Source organism: Pituophis catenifer, unplaced genomic scaffold (assembly GCF_029215685.1).
Source record: "Pituophis catenifer annectens isolate HBS135680 unplaced genomic scaffold, rPitCat1.0.hap2 SCAF_18, whole genome shotgun sequence".
NCBI lineage: Eukaryota > Metazoa > Chordata > Lepidosauria > Squamata > Colubridae > Pituophis > Pituophis catenifer.
In genome coordinates, this window is record NW_027256898.1 from 639,062 (window position 1) to 652,855 (window position 13,794).

A 13,794-nucleotide genomic window follows, 5' to 3' on the forward strand; every position below is an offset into this window, starting at 1 on the left:
GGCATCCTGCCTCAAAGAGCAGGGAAGGGTGCGTGTGAATGATTCTTCCCAACCCTAAACCGACCTGAACTATTCCCGAGGAACAAAACAAGAATATTAAATATTTTTGCCATCTGCAAAATCCAAGGCATTTTAATTGATTTAATTCAATACGAGTCGATCCCGTCTCTGTTTGTCTGTGTGAGTCTTGTGGTTGTGCGCCTCGCGACTTGTTTTCTGTTTAAAAAGACCTTCAACATTCGGCAAACATCACACATTAAATGTGCTCGGCGGAGGAAAAATAGATAGCTAATTTTTAATCCCAGCGAACAAAACTTTTAAAAAACATTGCAGAAAAAAAGGCTGCAAGTTCAGTATTTACAGTTGGAATTAAGTTGAGGGTTTCGAAAAGCCGATGAATTTTTCCAGATTTTTTAACTTTAAAGTCTTGTTCCTTTTTTTTCTTTTTCTTTTTTTGGGGTCACCAGAAATGCTTAGTGGGGTACCAGCGACTCCTACCACTCCAGAAAGTTCATTCAACAGGAGAACCGGCGATAAAAGAAAAAAATTGAGTTTTTTTTTCCCCCAGAGATGCCACTGGGTAATTCAATAGAAGGCACAAAGGGGCACCCCGAGGATCTAAAAACGGGCCCTCCAGCAACCTGGAGAAAAATATCACGTGGGAAAATAAACCACACGGACCGAATGATTCTTGTTTGCTAGGACAGTCAAATTGAGACGATCCCGATGTGCAGATTAAAATCTTTTTTTGGTGCAGATTATTATTATTTTTTTCAAAAGATAACCCTCCTCCTCATCTTCCTCGACGGTTGGGTTTGAGATCCCCCCCCCAAGACCCTCGTTGGGAATGAGGACTGGATCCCTGATCCCAAGGATGGAGGAGGGATCTGACAGGCGATATACCAAGGTGCGAGGGATCCGCTTCCGATGATCCGGTGGCGGGAAGGATCGGAATAATCCGATTCAGATCTGGGGAGAGGAAGGGTCTCCGCAGTCCACTGGGGGGTACGAGGGAAACAAACGGGGATTTAATTTGATCCGGCCACCCGGTCTGAAGCCCCATCACTGGTAGGCCACCTTCACGCAGAACGTCTCTTCGTTCTTCCCTTCGGCGTCGTTGATATAAATCAGGATTTCCTCCTCGCCGGAGTTTTGGCTGGGGGCAAACCGCAAACCGATTGTGTAGGTCTCCCCACCGCCCACCTGGAGGGAGAGCCAGAAGGAAGGAAGGAAGGAAGGTTAAGGAGACCCGGGCTCAAGCTGGTTTCGGGGGGGCCAACCGGTGGCACGGGAAGAGGTCACCCTGCTCTGGAGTCACCCAGATGAGCTGCTCCCCAAAAGGGGCTCATTTGACCTGTTCATTACCCAGATATGGGGCTCTCTGCTTGCCCCACCCTCCCACCTTCCTTCCTGCCCAGGAGAGATTTGCATTCCCTGGGATTATCCTCAATCACAGCACAACTAGGGAACAGCTGGAAGGGAATGGGGTTTGCAAGGAGGAGGAGGAAGAGGAGGAGAAGAAGAAGACGAGGAGGAGGAGGAGGAGGAGGAAGAGAAGGAGGAGAAGAAGAGGAGGAGGGGTTGGAGGAGGAGGAGGAGAGGGGGAGGAGGAGAAGAAGAAGAGGAGGAGGAGGAAGAGAAGGAGATGAAGAAGAAGAGGAGGAGGAGGAGGAGAAGAAGAAGACGAGGAGGAGGAGGAGGAGGAGGAGGAAGAGAAGGAGGAGAAGAAGAGGAGGAGGGGTTGGAGGAGGAGGAGGAGAGGGGGAGGAGGAGAAGAAGAAGAAGAGGAGGAGGAGGAAGAGAAGGAGAAGGAGATGAAGAAGAAGAGGAGGAGGAGGAGGAGGAGGAGGAAGAGAAGGAGAAGAAGAAGAGGAGGAGGAGGAGGAAGAGGATGGGAGGAGGAGGAGAAGAGGAGGAGGAGGAGGAGGAGGAGGAGAAGAGGAGGAGGAGAAGAGGAGGAGGAGAAGAAGAAAAAGAAGAGGAGGAAGAGAAGAAGAAGGAGAAGAAGGAGAAGATGAGGAGGTGGAGGTGGAGGATGGGGGAATGGAAGGAGGAGGAGGAGGAGAAGAAGAAGGAGAAGAGGAGGAAAAAAAGAAGAAGAGGAGGAGGAGGGGGAGGAGGAGGAGGGGGGAGTGGAAGGAGGAGGAGGAGGACAACTGTGGGGTCCTTGAGGCTCTCTGATCTTGGATCTTTTTTTGCAGACATTTCATGACCCAACTAGGTAGCGTCATCCATGCTCCAAGGGCATGGGGGTTTGGGGAAAGGAGGAGGAGGACTGTGGGGGTCCTTGGTGCTCTCCTGCAGACGTCTCATGACCCAGGTAGGTAACCCCATCGGTGCCGTGTGCGGAGCACTGACGGTGTCACCCAATTTGGCAAAGAAACATCGGCAAGCTCAGAGAGCACCAAGGACCCCGAGTTGCCCTCCTCCCTGCAAACCTCCCTCCCTTCTAGCACTGACGGAATCCCCCAGCTGGGGGAGGAAAGGTCTGCCAGGAGAGAAGCAGGCCGAGAGAGGGGGTGGGGGGGGGCGGCTGACCTGGAAGGAGTCCTCCTTAAAGTGCAGGAGATCCGGGTGGTTGGTGTGCAGGAAATAGGCCCGGGGGGCCGGGTAGGAGTTGGTGTAGGTGATCTTCTTGTTCGACCCTTTTCCTCCCCCGGAAGGCAGCACGATTTCGAACGCCTGGCGGTGGGGAAAGGAGACGGAGAGGCTCAAAGGAGGAATCCTAGGGCCCGAAGGGACCCCGGAGGTCTTCTAGTCCAGCCCCCTGGCCAAGGCAGGAGGCCCTGAACCACCCTAGACAAATGGCTGCCCCATCTTTTCTTAAAAGACCCCCAGGGATGGAGCACCCACCACTTCTAGAGAGAAGTCCTTCCTTCCCTCCCTCCCTGCGTTCCTTCCTTCCTTCCTTCCTCTAATCTTCCTTCCTTCCTTTCCTTCCTTCCCACCCTGTGTTCCTTCCTTTAATCTTCCTCCCTCCCTTTCTCCCTTCCTTCCCTCCCTCCCTGTGTTCCTTGCTTCCTTCCTTCCTCAAATTTTCCTCCCTCCCTCCTTCCTTCAATCCTCCCCCATCTCTCTCTCCCTCCCTTCTTCCTTTCTTCCTTCCTTCCTCCAATCTTCCTCCCTCCCTCCCCCTTCCATCCCAATCTGCATTCCTTCTTCTATTCTTCCTTCCTTTCCATCCTGGGTTCCTTCCTTCCTTCCTCTAATCTTCCTCCCTCCCTCCTTCCTTCCCTCCCTGCGTTCCTTCCTTCCTTCCTTCCTTCCTTCCTTCCTTCCTTCCTTCCTTCCTCCCTCCCTTTCTCTCTCTTCCCTCCCTCCCTTCTTCCTTCCTTCCCCGCCCCAATGAAATTCCACCAAGGCTCACCTTGGAGATGAAGGGCTGCCGGCAGGTCACGGACACCAGCCAGGTGGAGACCAGCTGATGGAACTCCACGTCCACCAGGTTGAGGGAGATGAAGCGGCAGCCAGCGCTCTGCGGCCTCAATCCGAGGTGCAGGTCTTGGACCCCGTTGGCCGGCAGGATGAAGACCCCATCCGGTTCCAGCTGGTGGGCAGAAGAAGAAGCAGAAAGAGCTGAGCCCCAACTCAAGGGGACAAGGGGTTTTTTTCTCCCCCAAGACCCTCAATGCTTGAGGGCATCAGAGCTTCCTTCTTTCCTTCCCTCTCATTTATCCTTCCTTTCCTTTCTTCCTCCGTCCTTTCCTTCCCTCTCATTTATCCTTCCTTTCTTCCTTTCCCCGCTCCCTTTCCTTTCTTCCTTCGTTCCTTCCCATCTCTTTCACTTCCTCTCTCCCTTCCTTTCCTTCCGTCCCTCCCTCCCTTCTTCTTCCTTTCTTCATCCCTCCCTTCCTCTTTCTCCTTCCTTCTCTATTTCCATCTTCTTCCTTCCTCCTTCCCTCCCTCCCTCCTATCTCATTCCTTCCTTCCTATCTCCTTCCTCCTTTCTCTTGCCAGGGTTGAGAAGACGAAGGTTTCATGCTGGGCCACATCCATAAAAAGATACTTTGGCCCATAATAAAAGCACAATTTACCCAAAAAAAAAAAAAAGGGTTTCACCCAGGACTGTTATTATTTTGGCTCAAAGAGGCCTCCCTGGAGATTTCTCCACCAACAGGCCTAATTTTCTTGGCCGTTTTTGGACCTTGGGGGAAAAAAAAACTTTTCCAGATTTTTTCTCCCGCGCGGGAGGCTCCACCGAGTTTGCACTCCTCTTACAGCCCCCATTTATAATGATGATTAAGAAAAGCCCCCAACGAAATTCTCTTGCCTCCAAATAACCTCATTAATTCAGGCGGCCGGACTGGGGTTGGACTCTAGGATGGCTTTAATCAAAAGACAATTACCGAGCGGTTTCCCCGCGATAAATTCTCCACCGGTTTCTCGCCACCGAAGGAGACACGACCGTCCAAAGTCATCGGCGGACTCTAAGCCAACATCCCTCGCAAACTTTTAACGGGGCCTCCATCACTAACCGAGTTTAGTCAACCCCGAGACCGGGATATTTCAGCAATTACGCACAAAAAACGTTCATTTAGTGACAAAGGGCAGCCCGGCGTAGAGCAGGTCGTAGTAATCCAGACGGGCGAGCATTTTGCTGAAAAGCCCTGACTGGGCCAATCTCCCGCCATAAGGACTAGAAACTTGAATACATCGATGGAGTAACAGCCTGATTTTTCAGCCTTCAAGCTACCGGGAGTCCTCGAGTTGCAACTGTTCGCTTAAGTGTCCGTTCAAAGTTACGACGGCACTGGGAAAAAAGTCGCTTCTGGCCAATTTTCAGGCTTATGACGACCGTTGCCGTATCCCCCAAGGTCGTGTGATTAAAATTCGGCAACCGGCTTGTTTTTATGACGGTGGCAGATCCGCTTTTGTGACGGTCTGACGAGCAAGGTCAATGGGGAAGCCGGATTCCCTTAACAACCATGCTACTGACTTAACAACTGCAGGGGTTCACTTAATGACGGAGGAAAGGAAGGTCGCAAAACGGGGCAGCCGTGGTCGTAAACCGAGGACCTTACCTTCATCTCTTGCGGGTGGGAGGTGAAGGCCTTGACCTTACGGAGGGTGTGGGTCCCCCGGAGCACCAGGGAGAGCCGCGTCAGCTGCCCCAGGATGCAGCTGGCCTCGACCCACTGCAGGCAGTGGAGGTAGAACTGCCAGGTCTGGGTGGGCGCAGCCAGCCAGGGGTCTCTGCCCAAAGGGAGAAGGAGAGAGGAAGGGCGCTCGCTGAGAGGCAGGGAAATGGGAGCAGCAGGAGGGGGTCTCTGGAGGACATCCAGCCTCCTTTTCAGAGCTGGAAGAAGGCAGGGAGGGAGGGAGGGAGGGAGGATACATGGAGAGAAGGAAGGAAGGAAGGAAGGAGAGAGAAGGATACAGGAAGGGAGGGAAGGAATTAAGGAAGGATACAAGAAGGGAGGGAAGGAAGGAATGAAGGGAAGGAGGGAAGGAAGGGAGGAAGGAAGGAAAGAAGGAGAGAGAAGGGTACAGGAAGGGAGGGAAGGAATTAAGGAAGGATACAGGAAGGGAGGGGAGGAAGGAAGGAGGGGAGGAAGGAAGGAAGGAAGGAAGGAAGGAAGGAAGGAAGGAAGCATGGATGGATACGGGAAAGGAGGGAAGGAAAGAAGGAAGGAAGGAAGGAAGGAAGGAAGGAAGGAAGGAAAGAAGGATGGATGGATGGATGGATGGATACAGGAAGGGAGGGAAGGAAGGAAGGATCACTTCCAGCCCTCATTTTCTTTCCTTCTTTTCTTTTATTCCCTCCCTCCTTCTTGCCCTCCCTTCCTCCCTCCCCGAAGAATTTTTCCCAGGTCTTTGTGAATTTTACAAGGTCCTCCGAGCAGGTTCTGTGCTCCCAGGGGTGACCTTGCAAGAGGAGGGTGATGACAAAAACACAACTTAAGCCCCCCGCCAAAAGCAGAGAACTTTGGGGAGGGGGTGGGGGGGGAAAGAAATATATCTTAAGCTTCAATGGACTTAAGTCTTTTTTGGTCTGGGAGAGAAAATCAGCTGCGATTTTCAAGCTGGTTATTATAAAATATAAACTCTGAGGATTTCTCCTGCTGTCCATTTTCCGACCTGCCTTAAAACTTGACAGGATGACACAAACCTCTTTCCCCACTCTGATTTGCATAAAGGTGTTCGAACAGGTGACAGGTTTGCCACTTTTCGGCTCAGCTCAATGCCAGTTTGCAATCCCCGAATTATGGCTTAGCGCTCGGCGTGACGCCGGCCTCCCTCTCGGTTCAGAGAAAACCAAGTTAAAAGCGAACCTCGGCTTCCAGAGGGTTTGGGGGTACAACAAGCAAGATATAAATAAATGGATTTACAAAGCAGCGTATCAATGGGTTTAGATACTCCCTTAAAAATAATTCACACAGGTAGTCCTCCACTTACGACAGTTCGTTTAGTGACCGTTCGAAGTTACGACGGCACTGGGGAAAAAAAAAAAAGACTTGGGATCGTTTTTTTTTCAGACTTGCAGGATCCCCGTGCGATCAAAATCCGGACGCTTGGTAACGGACTGATATTTATGACGGTCACATAAGGTGACCCCCTTTTGCGACCGTCGGGCGAGCAAAATCAATGGGGGAAGACAGATTCAGTTAACGCCCGTGTTCCTAACTGAAAAGCTGCAACGATTCACTTAACAACGGTGGCAAGGAAGGTCGCTATACGTTTATAGTGTTTATATGTTTATAGTTTCATATAGTTTATAATAGTTTCATATAGTTTAATATGAAACTATTAAATTTCAATCTCTAATGTTTCTTTATAATCTAATGTTTCTTGATAACAGGGGTCTCCAACCTTGGCAACTTTTAAGACTGGTGGACTTCGACTCCCAGAATTCCTCAGCCAGCGAAGCTTCGCTGGCTGAGGAATTCTGGGAGTCGAAGTCCACCAGTCTTAAAAGTTGCCAAGGTTGGAGACCCCTGCTTTATAATACACACAGATTACACCCAACTCTCTGACCACAATCTGTATGTATATATATATATATATATATATATATATATATATATATATATATATATGCTAACAACCGATCGGAGTTTGAGTAGTTTTTAAGGCGGCGAGGCTTACGTGTAAATCAACACGAAGAATCTCTGGATTTGGGGACTCGAACCCGCAGCGACCTTCAGAAAGATGTCCTGAGGTTCCCCAGGTCCCTGGAGGAGAACATCAAGAGCGGATTTAATTCGGTTCCTTTGGGAATTAAAATTAGGATGGGGGATTTTGGGATCTTAAGTAGGGGTCTACATAGTTCCCCAAATTAGTGACTTGTATAGGGTTGAATCCATGATCTACGATAAACCCAAGCTGGAGGTCTCCAAGGAAAGATGGTTTGTCCAGGATGGTCTAAGTTCTCCTGGCTTGGAGTAGAAAACCTCCAAGGTCCCTTCCAGCACTGCAACTCTATGGTTCTCCTATCCACTCTTTGCTCTGATGATGTTCCCTAGTTGGGTCATGAAACGTCTACAAGGAAACCACCAAGCTCAGAGGGTACCAAGGAGCTACAAATATTCTCTTCTATCGGTATTACCCATCTTCAGTTGGAGGCTAAACCTGCTGGATCTCGGCATGAAAATAGGTTCTGGAGATGCCTACAGAGAACTCTGGGATATTCTTGATGGCCATCTCTTTCCCCCAGAACCTTCTGGAAGGATGCAACATGCAAAGGTTGGTGTCTTTGACAAAAGCCAACAGACATTCTTGAGGGTTCGGTTCACGGCGGTCAACCCATTGAGGAGAACTGCCTTGCTGTGTTCACAGCCTCTCTTCTGACTTAAAGGGATGGACTTCGTTGACCTGCGAAGGTCAGGTTAGCATGTTCTAGCCCGTTCCCCCTTGAACACTTTGCTTTCTGCCCTGATCCATCGCACCAACCACACCCATAAACTTATGATGGTCAACCGTACCATCTTCTTGGTCTCACAGATGACGTTGGGGTCACTGCAGCGGACAAACATCTCAGGTTCTCCACTGGGAACACCTACAGGAGTCCCTGCCGAGGAGAAACAGGAGGGTCTCAAGAGCTGCTGGCCTTCAAGGACTTCAAATCAAATGTCCCCCCCTTGCAATCCATGACCACAGCTCCGATAGACTATGACCCACTCAACTAGAAACCCAACTAGTGGCCAACTTCTTAAAACATAGCAACTAAGTTCTCTGCAGAAAGAACTTCTTGAGGTGATCTTGAGAGGGTCCAGATCTACAGATCATCCAAGTTCAAGGAGAACTGAATCCCAACCTTAAGGTTCACCACCTCTGTATAGCTTGATACAATTTCCTAGTTTATTATCCAGCTGTTTAAGCTGTTCCCAGTGGTGTTTCTCAACTTGGATAACTTTGAGATGGGTGGACTTCAACTCCCAGAATTCCCCAACCAGCATCCTTTGAGATGGTTGGACTTCAACTCCCAGAATTCCCCAACCAGCAAATTAAAGTGAAAGTCCACCCATCTTAAAAGTTGTGTTGATGGGACATTACGTATCCTAAACATTCAGGATATGGTCAACTTGAGGAGGAGGAGAACCTGGGAGCCACCTGGGAGCGTGTGCCACGGAGGCAGGCGGATGGATTTCTTCAAGAAGGTCAGCTCCGGGTGGTAGAAGCGGAAGGTCTGATCCACCGTGTGGGGCTGGGTTTCCACGCTGACGCTCAGGATAGCGAGGGGCTTGCCGTTGCCCACCGTGAAGGAGACCTGGAGAAGAAGAAGAAGACACTAAAGGGCAGAGAAAGTCTCTCCTTCTCCTTTTCTCGGAAAATTAGAACCAGAATTTTGTTATCTCCCTTGACACCCAAAGTGTTAGAAGGAGAAGAAGAGGAGCTGGAGGAGGAGGAGGAGGAGGAGGAGGAGGAGAGAAGGAGAAAGAAGAAGAAGAAGAAGAAGAAGAAAAAGAAGAAGAAGAAGAAGAAGAAGGTGGTGATCCAGGACACACCTTCTGTAAGCTTTTGTCCATGGTCTTCATGCTGTCCCATGGATTCTGGCCACTGTCCAATCCACAAAGAAAGGAACTGGCCACCTCAGCAAGATGACAAAAAGCTTTCTAGCCCATGAAGAGGTCATGTGCACCATCCATCCCTTCCTGTCATGTTACCTTTATGCGTAGAGTCTCGCTGAACTTTCCAGAAGAGGTGGCCATGGAGATCTTCTCACCTTCCTTAGACGTCGGCTCAGGGGGACCTTGCTGGAAATCAAAGAGATGACATGGCAGAAGGCCATTCGGGGCGGTTGTAACTTCAAATGGTGACTCAATGAATAGATATAAATCAAGGACCCCCTGTGTGGAAAAGCGAGGGGTGAGGAGGACTTCCCTACCTGCATGGTGGCCGTCTGCTCCATGGAGAAGGTCTGGTACTTGAAGGGGATGTAGACGGTCTCCTTGGGACGGAGGTAGACCTGAGGAGTGAGGCCGTTATGAAGATGAAACATGTCCTCTTCCAACGGTGTGACAGTTTGGGTCAGTTCTTTAAAATGTCTCCACTCTCTGACGTCCAAGATGACGCTAGGAAAAGACCAAGGACAACGTTAACGAAGAAAACATGGAGATGGTGGAGATGAGTTTTGGGATGTCCTCTCCTACATCTTCCTTCCTTCCACAAAGGAGTCCCACAAGGAGGGGACCACGCTTCTTCTCAACCTCCTGCCGTTCTTTACCTGAGCTCCGGATGGTCTATTCTGATGGTCACGGTGTGCTGGACGCTGTAGGGGTTTTTCAGGGCAAACTCAAAGAACTCGGCCGTGCCCAACGTGGCGTAGATGACGTGGTGGGTGGTGATGGCTTGGCAGAGCATGGCGGTGATGCTCTCGGCTTTGACGCGCTCCCGGTACGCCTCGATCAGCTGGAGGTCTCGGGAGTGCTGAACCCGATCCTCGTGCCGGCCCTGGAGGGGTGGGGGGTGGAGGGGAGAGAGATGACTTTAATCTCCTTCATGGGAATCCTCATATACTTGCTTGGCTGGCTCTCAACCAATGTCGGCCCGGACAAGAAACCACGATCGTGAGTACTAATGCTGGCTTTATTTTAAGGTTACAATAGCAGAATCTTGCAAGTCTGAAAGTGCCTTTCTCCTCCTCCACGTCTTTATAGTCCAAGAAACTAGGGAGGGTCCCTCCTGAGATGCTTCCCATGTCCCCTTTTCCCTCTCAGGGCTCAGCTGCCTCTTATCTAAATGCTGTCTTGTCTGCATCTCTTCCTCCTGTCTCCCAAGGCCATTCCCACAGACCATTACCGTATTTCTGCCCCCCTCCTCTTTACAGCCTAAGAAATTAGGGAGGGTCCCTCCTGAGATGCTACCTGTGTCCCTTTTCCATCTGTGGGATCAGCTGTCTCTTATTTGACTGTTGCCCAGTCTGCATCTCTTCCTCCTGTCTGCCAAGGTCCTTCCCACACACCATTACCATATTTCTGCTCCCTCCTCTTTACAGCCAAAGAAACTAGGGAGGGTCCCTCCTGAGATGCTTCCCACGTCCCTTTTCCTTCTGTGGGCTCAGTTTCCCTCACCAAGATGAAGCTGCTTTTCCTCCCAACGTCGCCCTCCTGGGACTCCTTCCTCCGGACCGAAAGCATCCTCTCTAATTTCCGGCGTCGGGTGAGTCCGGCGTCCTGGCTGGCAGGTTGCACGACACCACTCACTTCCCGCAAGCGGGAGAAAAGGAGAGCGGCCAGCTCGCTGTCCACGTCGGCCAATTTTTTGGCTTGGCACACATTTCCGGCTGGAAGAGACGCGCCAAAGAGTTGGCAGTCAAGCCAACCCGCATCAAACCCAGGACAGGTTCAATCCATGATGGTCTGTTTCAGGCAATGGCCGCGGCTAGGTTAAATTCACACTAATAGTACCCCACCCGTCTCCCACCCACCCCATAAAATCAAGGAGAACCTACCCCTGTGAGTGCTGAGGGAGACCAAACTGCCACCAGGGAAGCCCCTGGCGCCGTCCTGCGAGGAGATGACCCGCCTCTGAGAAGGAGGTAAGGAGTGTGACCTCCGTAGCCTCTGTTCACACCGGTGGCCTGCAAGAGAAGAGAAGGGAAGAATGATGGGGAGGGGGGTGTTTCCCATTAGCAGGGCTCCCCCCTTAACCTGTTCAGGGATGAGGAAGGGGCTAGCATAGACCAGGGATGAGGTCTTCTGAACTTCTCCTATTTGGGGTGTGGAAGAGAAGGGTTAGAAGATAGAACCACAGGTTGGAAGGGAAGTCTTCGAAGTCTTCTAGCAGGAGACACTATACCATTAAGGATAAATGGCTGTCCAGTCTCTTCTTAAAGACTTCCAGTGATGGAGTGCCCACAATTTCTGAAGGCAAACTGTTCCATCCACCCACCCACCCATCCATCCATCCATCCATCCATCCATCCATCCATCCATCCATCCTGTATCTTATCTATCTATCTATCTATCTATCTATCTATCTATCTATCTATCTATCTATCTATCTATCTCAGAACCATAGAATCCTAGGGCTAGATGGGACCTTGAAGGAAGATCTTCTAGTCCAACTCCCTACTCAAGCAGGAGACCCTATGTGTGTCTAAACTTTTCTTGAAGACCTCCAGTGGTTAGAGTGCCCACAATTTCTGAAGGCAAGCTGTTCCATCCATCCATCCATCCATCCATCCATCCATCCATCCATCCATCCATCGCTCTATCATAGACAGGGTGGTCCCTCCTTGAAGTCCTTCTGTGAGAGAGCCCCGCCACTCCAGAAAGCTGTTCCAGTGCTTCTTAGCTCTCAAATGTTGGACCTTCCTCCAACATTTCAAATTTGGATGTGTCTTGATAGAACTTCAAACCCCTGGTCCTTGTCTTACCCTCGGGCGCTATGTTGTCTTCTTCCCCAGAAGACCTATGGATTGTCAGGTCTTCCCTTTGCCTTCTCTTCTTCAGCCTAAACACACCCAAGTTCTTCTGAAGATGAAGCTTCCAAGATGACCTTTGCCATCCCTGATGCTCTTCTCTACGCTCTTTAGGTCAAAGAGAGCAGAGACATCATCCCAGCTTCTAAGACCATACAACGGAGGAAGGGCATCGCAATTGCATCACATTTGCATGTCGTCTCATACCAGATCTTCGCACATGGAACAGGACAGCCATGGTAGAAACCAAAACACCTTTCTCTTTCCATACCCCAAGCCTGATCCTGGTCACACTGGCAGAACGTGAGGGATGGATGGAGGCCTCCTGAGATGATGCCGTGTCCTGCTCTAAAAACGTCAACCGCATCTCGCAAATCTCCCCAACACTTGACAACTATGACTTTCAACTTCATCATGATTTGAAGGAGATGGGAGATTTATTTTTTACTTTTTTGTTGTTGTTTTTTTTTTTTTTAACACTCTTGTGGTATCTTCTCCCGGCCCGTCTCGCTTCTTCTCCTTGGAAGACACACACACACACATACACAAAAATCTCTCGATGCCTCAGGCGAGCTTCCATTTTGACAAGGAGGAAACAAAGACGTCTTCTTCTTCATGAATAATGAAGGTGATGGAGCAACCCAGATTTTCGTCTCTCCGTCGAGGACTCGTTCGCGGGGAGGAAGGTTGGACGCGGCCCACGATGGAGGGACGGTTGGCGGGAGATGATGGAAGCTGCTGATAGCGCCGAGTCGGCGTCTTTTGATCAGAGAAGAGACAATAACGGCGTTTGTGGATGACTGGAAACCCCGGATGGGGTTTTTTTTCCTTGGCATGAAACAGAACCAAAATGAACTTGGCGTTTTATGGTTTTGATGATTAGAGAGAATGGATTAGAGGGGAGCTGGGTTGCAACCAGAGAGAGGCAGAGCTAAATTCATAATTGTACTTGTAACAAGATCAGAAAACGCTTCTGTTTCTTTCTTTCTTTCTTTCTTGTACTTGGGAGCTTCCGCTTTTGATTCTCTGCTCTTCTTTTTTTCTCACTTCGCCTCTTTCTCTTGGTTTTTCAATAATAATATTAATAAAATTATTAAACTTTACACGGAGTTGCACGCACGAAAGCTTCTTGCAAGGGCGCCCCGAGGGTCTCCGGCTGCCAAAATCAATGTTCTCAAATTCCTTTCTTCCTTCCCTCCTTCTTTCATTCCTCCCTCCCTTTTTTCATTCTTTCCTTTCCTTTCCTTCCTCCTTCCCTTCCCTCTCTTCCCTCCTTCCCTTTCTTTCCCTTCCCTCCCTTCCTATCATCTTCCTTCCCTCCTTCTTTCATTCCTCCCTCCCTTTTTTCATTCTTTCCTTCCTCCTTCCCTTCCCTCTCCTTCCTTCCTTCCCTTCCCTCCTTCCTCTCTCCCTTTTTTCATTCTTTCCTTTCCTTCTCTCCTTCCTTCCTTCCCTTTCTTCCCCTTCCCTCCCTTCCTATCAACTTCCTTCCTTCCCTTCCCTCCTTCTTTCCTTCCTCCCTGACTCCCAATTTTCCTCCTTTCATTTCCTTTCATCCTTCGTCCAGCCCTCACCCCTTCCTTTTCTTTTCCTTTCTTCATTTTCTCTTCTTTCTTTCTCTCTTTTTCTTTCTGCCCCTCTTTATGGTGGCAACCATTGTTGTGTGTTCTGTTGCGGTTCTGACCCCCAAGCGGGGCTCGGTGGGGTCCCTGCCTTTGACTCTCGGAAAAGAACACCTTGATGCCTAATCGGTTTATCTAGTCCCTTCACAATCCTGATGGCTCTTTTGATCTCCACCTGCAAGCCAAAAACTCCCCGCTCCTCTCCTCTCCTCTCTTTGTTTTTTTTAAAAAAAAGGAAAAAAAGAAAATGGGGGGGGGGGAAGAAGGCTGGTAGCCTTTTCAGAGCAGAGACGGTATCAAAGGAGACAC

General features: G+C 49.9%; 1 protein-coding gene across 1 annotated transcript in view; it reads right to left on the reverse strand.

Annotated features, from left to right (window-relative positions):
- Positions 1 to 429: 429 nt before the first annotated feature.
- Positions 430 to 13,794, reverse strand: part of NPHP4 (nephrocystin 4) — a 37,837-nt gene continuing 24,472 nt past the window's right edge. Inside the window, exons 19-30 of the mRNA XM_070956333.1 lie at positions 10,892 to 11,020; positions 10,512 to 10,723; positions 9,665 to 9,891; positions 9,326 to 9,512; positions 9,105 to 9,194; positions 8,551 to 8,707; positions 7,923 to 8,008; positions 7,087 to 7,172; positions 5,022 to 5,193; positions 3,368 to 3,547; positions 2,539 to 2,682; positions 430 to 1,203 (exon numbers count right to left, since the gene is read on the reverse strand). Of these exons, the coding sequence (XP_070812434.1) occupies positions 1,063 to 1,203; positions 2,539 to 2,682; positions 3,368 to 3,547; positions 5,022 to 5,193; positions 7,087 to 7,172; positions 7,923 to 8,008; positions 8,551 to 8,707; positions 9,105 to 9,194; positions 9,326 to 9,512; positions 9,665 to 9,891; positions 10,512 to 10,723; positions 10,892 to 11,020 (1,811 nt within the window). The 3' untranslated portion in view covers positions 430 to 1,062. The remainder of the gene's footprint in view (positions 1,204 to 2,538; positions 2,683 to 3,367; positions 3,548 to 5,021; positions 5,194 to 7,086; positions 7,173 to 7,922; positions 8,009 to 8,550; positions 8,708 to 9,104; positions 9,195 to 9,325; positions 9,513 to 9,664; positions 9,892 to 10,511; positions 10,724 to 10,891; positions 11,021 to 13,794) is intronic.